The following is an 8,389-nucleotide window of genomic DNA, read 5'->3' as shown; positions in this document are numbered from 1 at the left end:
TCACTTCCATCTGGCCTGCTGAACATTGCTGTATGTAAATTAATGTCACCATTTCAATACACTAATATATTATATTACATATTTATAATATAAAACGGTGCTAGTTGGCTTTATACGATAACATGTTTGCGATCAGTTGTCTGTTTTCCAGCAATGTAGGTATTGGAAGTTTATTTATTTGCCGTACATTTGTATATGTTATACGTGTACATATTTTATATTCTTTCAAAAACTAGACCGACACACAACTTCAACAGTAAAGAGGTTCCATAGAAAACATACAAACAATTGTTTTTCCCTCTCCCTTTTTTCTCTTTTGGAACAGAAATGAAAGATGAAACTTTACAAAAAAAAAAAAACTCTGAACTCTTTGGATTTTCCTGTCAAACGGGCTTCATTCACACTGAGCAACAGAGATGACTTCAAACATAAAACTTCCTTCTACAGCCAGTGAAAAACCTCTGGGCAAATGAAGGGATTCGATCTGTTGCACAACATCCAACACGCCCCAGCCACATGCAAATAAATGATGTGGTTGCTCTGCTGCATGCCAGCCTCCCTCCTGTGAATAAAGGAGGTGCCTGTTTGTACTTTTGATCAGAAATGAAACTTAGCACAGGGAGGAAGTCCACAGGGAAGAACACCGACTCTCACTAGGAGAGAGTCGGCATAGGAACCTGTGAGCAGAGGGAACGCTCCGCAACCTGAAGGTAAAGTTCTACTCTAAATGCAACATTTTTCATCATAGACCTTTGATTCAAAGCAGAAAATTCTGCATGCTTTTATAACTCTGTGTTATGATCACACAATGGGAGTGACACACAGTGACGAGCTGTAAAACCTTAATGCATGAAAGCGTGAGGTGTGTTAGTTTGCACAGTCACTTTCATCAGCTTGTAGGAAATAATGGTAAATTGTAATTATTATTTTTTTTTTTTTGTAATTTGTCAAAAATTAAGTAATTTGTCTCTTATACAAAGTTGAAAAAATGAATCGTGAATTCCAAATACAAAAAAAATCCAGGAACAGTTTATTTGTGACATTCGTGTCCCTTACTGTTTGGACGCGTGCAGGTGCATAACAACATGTCCTCTACGCGCCGGCAGACGGCTGCGCATACATCACAAACTAAGTGCTCGAAATATCCTAAAAAGTTGCACAACTGCAGTGTTTTTTTCAGTGACCTTTGAACCTCATGTGTTTACGCTTCCTGACAGTTCCACAGCTCTTCCAGCCGCCGTCTGCTCACACACAAACTATGCTTTCATGCAGCGTGTTGGTAATTATTAGTTATTTAAACCATGAAAGCTTTAATAAAGGAGAAATTTAATTCAGTTGATGTATGACTCGTACACAGACATGTATGTTAATAAAATCCAATCGGATGTAAATGCATGTATTCCAATTCCATCTTGATTAGTAAACATTGCAGGTGAGTCAGTGTGTTAATCAAAATGCTAACAATAATAATAATGAGTGAAGTAAAATTAGATTGACACACCAGTCAAATTTTTCTACATTTTGATCTGTTACAAATGACATTTTCTATACATTTTCTAACCCAAACCCAGTTTTCCATCGAACTTTATTGAGGACACTGAAACATATTGGAAGAAAACTTTCCCTGAACTTGGTGGTGGCAGCATCATACTGTGGGGATGATTTTCTTCAGCAGCAACACCTGCTTGAGGTAGTAGACCTGAAGCTGGGCTGGAAGTTTCCTTTATATTATTATTACCACTCTAAACATACATCCAGTTAAATTGGTCTAGTCAAAGTCCCAGTGTCCAGTCTGTGGCAAGACTTTGAAATATGGCAACCCTGCTTATATTTTCCAGCTACAGCTGTGTGTTATTTTAGCTTTAATTTAGTTAAATTTCAGATGGGAAAGTGTGAGCTTTCTTAAGGGGAGGGCTTAAAAACATGAATATAAATTTGTTTAAGACAATATTCAATAAGAGTTTATTACGCAACATCTGGGTTGGGATATGAAAGTTTGGGGTCCTCTTCAGAAATAAATGTGAACACCAAAAATGGCCAATACAGGGCTTAAAAATAAATAACAAAATGATGACCAATAGTGGTTGGCAGCGCTAACTAAATAGGTAGATGTGCTAACTCTTATAATCACAGGCATTAGTTTGACCATAGCTAAAACACCACGACAACATGGTATTTAATGGAAGCTAATGCTAACGTGCTAAAATGAACTATGTAGATATCAACAACGTACCAATGACGTGTGTTACAGCGTGGCATGTCGCCCTCAACAGGTTCAAACTGGTTATTACACACCTACCAGAAAAAATCATTTAGGGAATGCAATGTTTGCCAAAGATTTTCAAAGCTAGCAAAAAGCCTAACACGCTAAACAAAGGGAAAAAAAATTAATGCATTAGCTGAAGCGTACCCACCACCGTTGATCAAACATCTTCATCAATGTTTTCATTTAAGACGAGAACACATTTTGGTTTTGTTGAGACATAAGTGTCGTTATACCGAAATATTAAACTTAGGAGTTTTACATCTCGTGAGTTTCTCATAACGAGGAACAAGATGCTGCTTCTATATTTTTTTCCTAACTTTAGCGGCTAAACTCTTCTGTAGATATTAGTTGGGTTTTTTTCATTAGCAAAAGCAAAGGATGTCTTTTAAAAAGATTTCAAATGTTAGGAAGCTTTAACTTAACTGAGATATTTTCTTTAAGCAGACATGGCCGCCGTCTCTGTTCCAAACAGTGACTCCACGCTGGAGAGGAATCTAGCCTGCTCCATCTGCATGGATATATTTACCGATCCGGTCACGACGCCTTGTGGTCACTCTTTCTGCAGGAAGTGCCTAGAGCTCAGCATCTCCCCGTATCGGGTCAACGACATGTGTCCACTTTGCAAAAAACATCTCAACAAACCTCCAGGCGTTAACATTGTGCTAAGAGACATCGCCACGCAGATAAAAAACACGATCAGCAACAGGAGTTCGGGGGCGCCCGGGGAGGTACCGTGCGACGTCTGCAAGGAACCGAAGCAGAAGGCGACAAAGTCCTGCCTTGTGTGTCTCGCCTCGTATTGCCCAGACCACTTGGAGAACCATTCAAACCCAAGGCTGAAGGGCCACAAGCTGGTGGAACCAGTGGAGAACTTGGATGAAAGGGCCTGCCTAGTCCACGGACGCCCGCTTGAGCTGTACAGCAGGAATCAACGGAGGAGCATCTGTGTTCGATGTATGGAAGGAGGTCAGGATGAAGTGGTCTCCACGGAAGAAGAATGGCTCAAGAAGAAGGTGATCTAAACTTCCTGACTCGTTCATCTGCCACCTTTTACCTATTTAAACCTTTCTGCATTTTTCTAAAGAAGGTTTAAGAGACAGGAGCTACTCTTAAACAGTAGCCAAATTCAGCAAATATAGGCTGAAACATTTAAAATGTGCCTGCTTGTTGTCTTTTACAGACTGAACTTGAGAACACCAAGAAGGACTTAGAAGACAGAATTGGAATAAGAAGAATGAAGATGGATGAGATAAACGAAGCTTTCAGGGATTGCAAGGTATCAGAGTCAACTATAACTCCTATAACTAAGGACCAGTACCAAAGTAAAACCCATTCAAGAAAAAATTACCAAAAATCTACAGCTTGTTGGAGCAAAAACAATACTAATACTAACCTTTCTTCACAGCTGAAATGTCAGACAAAATTCATTTTATTTTAGACTGTCATATTTATTTAAGTTTACCACAAGAGGCATTTTAGCTGATAATAAAGGTCAGAAAACAGAAACCATAAAAAGTCAATGCAAGCAAATATTTCATCTTTCCTCTGCCATTTTGTTGAAACTCGAATTGAGTTCGGGATAAAAGATAAAACCAAACTTTCTCAGTAAGTTCTTCCTCAGTCTGAACATACTGAGATTTAGCATTAGCCTAAATGCTAAATAAGGCACTTCGGCCATTAAATAAGGCATTTAGGCTAATTTTGTATTAGATGTGGACAAAGCAGGTCGGAGCAGAAACCTGAAGTTTTCATACAGATTAGGTCAAATTTCTCATTTTGCACTAAAAGCCAACAAATAGCATATGCTAAAAGAAAAATGTAAAAATAGAGATTTATAAAACCATGCGCACGCTCACTAAAAAGCAATTTCCCCTTTATAAATCACAGCTTCACCTCAATGTTTGCACACCCTCTGCCCGCCCGCATTCAACCACTTTTTGTAATGAACCACTTTTGGCTTTTGGGCTTACATACATTTTACTATGGATGAGTTAAAAGCAGCTTCTGAGATCATTTTTCTCAATTCCAGGACCTGATTGAAAACGAGTGGTGGGATATCGAAGCGGTTTTCACAGCGCTGATTGCCATTGTGGAGGCAGCCCAGAAGAATGCTCTTATGCCACTACAGAGCAGAAGGGAGGCGATGGAAAACGAAGCAAAAAAACTGAAAGATGAGCTGGAAGACGAAATCAACAAAATTAAGAAAACCATCTCAGAACTAGACGATATCTCATCACTGGAAGATCACATACTTTTCTTACAGGTCAGAGGAAAATCACTTTAGATTGTAAACTGGTTTCCAAAGTCATTATCAATGATTCATGTTACGTCTAGGAAGGTTTGATGCTTCAAAGTCTGTCAGGTAATCTGTCTTTTTTGTGTCTGTTCAGAAATACCCGTCTCTGTCGGTTCAGGATGACATGACTGACTGGACGGATGTTGAACTTGACACCACCCTCTCTTTTGGCTCCATGAGAGAAACTACAACAGCTATGGTTAAAAAGATTCAGCAGGAGCTGGAGAAGCTGGACTCCACTGGTAAGAGTTGACTTTATTGTGGGACAGTAATAAGAACAGAAATTTGCTATCATTGATGAAAAACTTAATTTTCTCTTTGCAGAACTCAAAAGACTTCCAACGTTTTCTGGTGCGTAACATTTGACTTTTTTTTCCCTAAAAGTGTCTTGGAAATAATGATAATATCTGAGTTTTCATTGTGTGATTTGACGTTTCAAAAATACATTTAGTGGAATATTACAGTTTTGTGCAGATCTTGAATGGAAATGCAACTACTGAGCTCATAACATATTTTCAATTTGTTCTCAACAGTGAACGTGAAGCTGGACCCAGAGACCGCACACCAACGCCTCGTAGTTTCACCTGATGGGAAGAAAGTACAAGACGGAGGAGAAAACCAGGAAGTAGCTGACTCACCGGAGAGGTTTGACGTGTTAGGTAGTGTACTGGGATTCAACAGCTTGAGTACTGGGAAGGCTTACTGGGAGGTGGAGGTCAACAACAAGAGCGGATGGGATCTAGGTGTAACCAGAGGCAGCGCCAACCGTAGAGGGAGACTGACGCTGAGTCCAGATAATGGTTACTGGGTTCTGGTACATTATGAAGCGGAGAACTACGCCGCCATGACAACACCACCCAGCCGTGTCTCCCTGGATGAGAAACCCAGTAAGGTCGGGGTGTTTGTGGACCAAGAGGAAGGTTTGGTCTCTTTTTACGATGTGACAGCCCGGTCCCATATTTACTCTTTCACTGAGTGTTCATTCAGAGATGAGATCTACCCGTATTTCAGCCCACACTATAAACAGGGTGAGATGAACTCTGAAGCTCTGGTTATTTCCACTGGAAATTGGTTACTGGGTTCTGGTACATTATGAAGCGGAGAACTACGCCGCCATGACAACACCACCCAGCCGTGTCTCCCTTTATGGGAAACCTGATAAAGTCGGAGTGTTTGTGGACTACGAAGAAGGTCTCCTGTCCTTCTATGATGTTACAATGAAGACTCACATCTACTCGTTCACCGAGTGTTTGTTCAACGGCGAGCTCCACCCGTATTTCAGCCCACATGTGAAACAGGAAGGGATGAACTCTGAGGCTATGGTTATTTCCACTGGAAATTACTTTCAATTTGATGAAGAATAAAAGCGTTGGGCTTCCATTTGTGTTTAACAATTCCAGTGGATGAGAATGACTTCAAAACTTGGATTTGTTCAGCAGAAAACTGGAGGAAGAAAGCATAATAAATTGCCACAAAGAAAGCAATGGGGATTTTTTTTCTTTCAAATTAAGCAAGAATTATTTACCCTTACACTTAAAACCACTTACATGTTTCAAGTTTTCAATAAAACCGGCTAGCCACTAAAACAATTTTTAAATGAGGACAGACATGCTAACTAGCCAGATGGTAACTAGCTTATGCTAAACCACGCCTACTTTCATCCTTTCCTACTCAACACAAACCATTGTTAGCTCTTGTGTGTAAACCACTGGGAGTAATTGGATGTACTTTTGTTTTGTTGTTTTGTAACTAAACGTTTTTAATCTGAAAAATACAAAAATAAATGTATTAAAACTAACAGATTCAATACAGCTTTAAAGGACATTTGCTGAAACTTGGTTGTGATATTATGCAAGTTAAATAGTTGTAATGATGTAATAACAGATTGTAATCACTAATAAAAGTAAAATCCCTTCCTGCATTTCATTTCGATTTAAAACACTGTATCTTTACAGTAGAGCTGGGCGGCTCGCCCCAAATTTTTGATATTATCGATATCAAGTCAGTATCAGTATCGTATCGACACTAGCAATCGATACTTTAGCTTCAGATTCCTCTTTGAAATTTGTTTCATTTTTGGTTTCTTTATTGTCTGATGATAAATGAAACTTAAATATTAAAATGTATCAATATTGGTGATACTGACCTTGTATGTACTTGGCATGAGATCGATATCTAATATGCAGTACCTCATACTGCATATCCTTGCCAATTTCCACCAAAAGACTCAGAAATATTGAGATCAATCTCAGAAATTTTCTAGAAAAAACAGAAATAAAGCACATTTCTGAATGTTGAATGTCAACCATTTTTATGTTTTTCTACAACATGTCTAGAAAAACAGAAATGTACTCCTCTGTTTTTCCCTTTCTACAACTCCCAATCTACACGTTGTTGTAGAAAGGAAACGACCAGCATCAAGCTCTGACTGCTCTGTAAGTGAATCTAGTCATACAAGTTATATATCTGGCATTTTTTGAGTCAAATAAAGCTTGGAGTCATGTGGTGGTAATTGCCGTTAGATCGTCTCCTGCAGGTTATTGTCAGCAAACGTTTAATTTGAATCTGTATTTCTAATACAGTGTAAAATTCATGGAATCCATATCTTTTCCGTTTTCACTCCACCTTGGTAAGTTGGTAGCTCTACATTTTCCTTCAATATTGCTGTGTTTACATGACATGCGGTTTAATTGGTTTATCATAAAACTAGTTTTCTTCAACAAGTTCTCCAAGCCATCCAATATTATGGTTTGGAAGTTCATACCCATTTGTGTGGATTTAATAAATTACATTTATTAATATAACTAATTGCTTAGTATTTTTTTTGCATAATTGTTCTTTTTAAAATAACTAGTGAAACCTGTATTTTTAAGCATTGTGTTTAGATGCATTTCAAATTAAATATGTTCATGTTTAAAGAAGATAAATACGACTACTTAAAGTCTTAGGCAGAAACTACTGCAGTGACCGACAGGCCAAGCAAACAGAAATAAAATTCAAAGAGATAAAAAAGGAGAAACACACAGCAGTGCAGGTCCAGCTGACTGCAGAATTTCATCAAGTTCTATTACATTTTAGAAACCCGGACAATTATCGGTGCTATTCAAAGTGTGGCTTGCTTTACAAATAGCAAGAAAACAAAGTTGATGTTTTATTCTGTGGTCTGAGAGGGATTTTCCCAGATCGGGAGCAGTCACGGGAATTCTCATTTCTTATAACATTTGCACAGGAAATAAGAGAGAAATGTGTATCGCTTGGGGTTTTTAGAAAACACGGCCAAGCTGTCTAGCACTATTTAAAAATGAAATCAGAAACAGTAAGCTGGAGTGATTGCCAGTTGCTTTGAAAAGCAGTTGGAGAAGTCTTACATCCAGATCTGATCAGTGTGCAGTACAACTAATATTTGATCCACACTGACCCATGTTTTATGAAGACGCAGTTTGGGCTAAAAGAAAAAAGAAAAAACTACTTTTTTTTTTTTAAACATTACGACAAAGGTGCAGAGACCTACGGCTACCTTTAGCTTTCTGTGCTAAACGTAGCACATAAACATTTTTGAAAGGATTTTTTATTTTATTTTTTACACTTATTTTTCATGACTATTTCCTTTAAAATTCAAAAATAAGTGCAAGAAGTTAATTACCCAGCAGAACAAGTAAACAATCTGCTGCATAGCTCAGTGAGACATAAAAAATAAAACCATGATGCTGTTTTTGTAAATATACCTTCACCTTCTTTTGGCTCTAACATGATGAATAAAACTTTACACCAAGTATTAAAGTCAAACAGGCGTCACTATTAAGCAGCACACACTCTGTAAACACAAA

At 38.2% G+C, this 8,389-nt stretch overlaps 1 protein-coding gene across 3 annotated transcripts; it reads left to right on the top strand.

The window, feature by feature from the left end:
- Positions 1 to 454: 454 nt before the first annotated feature.
- Positions 455 to 7,244, top strand: LOC122820772 (E3 ubiquitin-protein ligase TRIM21-like). 3 transcript variants are annotated; one of them, XM_044098365.1, is made up of 8 exons: positions 455 to 710; positions 2,711 to 3,279; positions 3,447 to 3,542; positions 4,296 to 4,529; positions 4,657 to 4,804; positions 4,887 to 4,913; positions 5,096 to 5,362; positions 5,634 to 7,244. In XM_044098365.1, exons 2-8 carry the CDS (start codon positions 2,713 to 2,715, stop codon positions 5,924 to 5,926), a joined length of 1,632 nt encoding a protein of 543 aa, XP_043954300.1. In that variant the 5' UTR covers positions 455 to 710; positions 2,711 to 2,712; the 3' UTR covers positions 5,927 to 7,244. The 3 variants fall into 3 exon arrangements, with proteins under 3 accessions (XP_043954300.1, XP_043954299.1, XP_043954301.1); XM_044098364.1 differs by having other exon boundaries at positions 5,096 to 7,243; XM_044098366.1 differs by having other exon boundaries at positions 2,832 to 3,279; positions 5,096 to 5,792.
- The last annotated feature ends 1,145 nt before the right edge of the window (positions 7,245 to 8,389 follow it).

The sequence above is a fragment of the Gambusia affinis genome, linkage group LG18 (assembly GCF_019740435.1).
Source record: "Gambusia affinis linkage group LG18, SWU_Gaff_1.0, whole genome shotgun sequence".
NCBI classification, from domain to species: domain Eukaryota; kingdom Metazoa; phylum Chordata; class Actinopteri; order Cyprinodontiformes; family Poeciliidae; genus Gambusia; species Gambusia affinis.
This window is presented reverse-complemented; position numbering and strand designations above follow the sequence as displayed.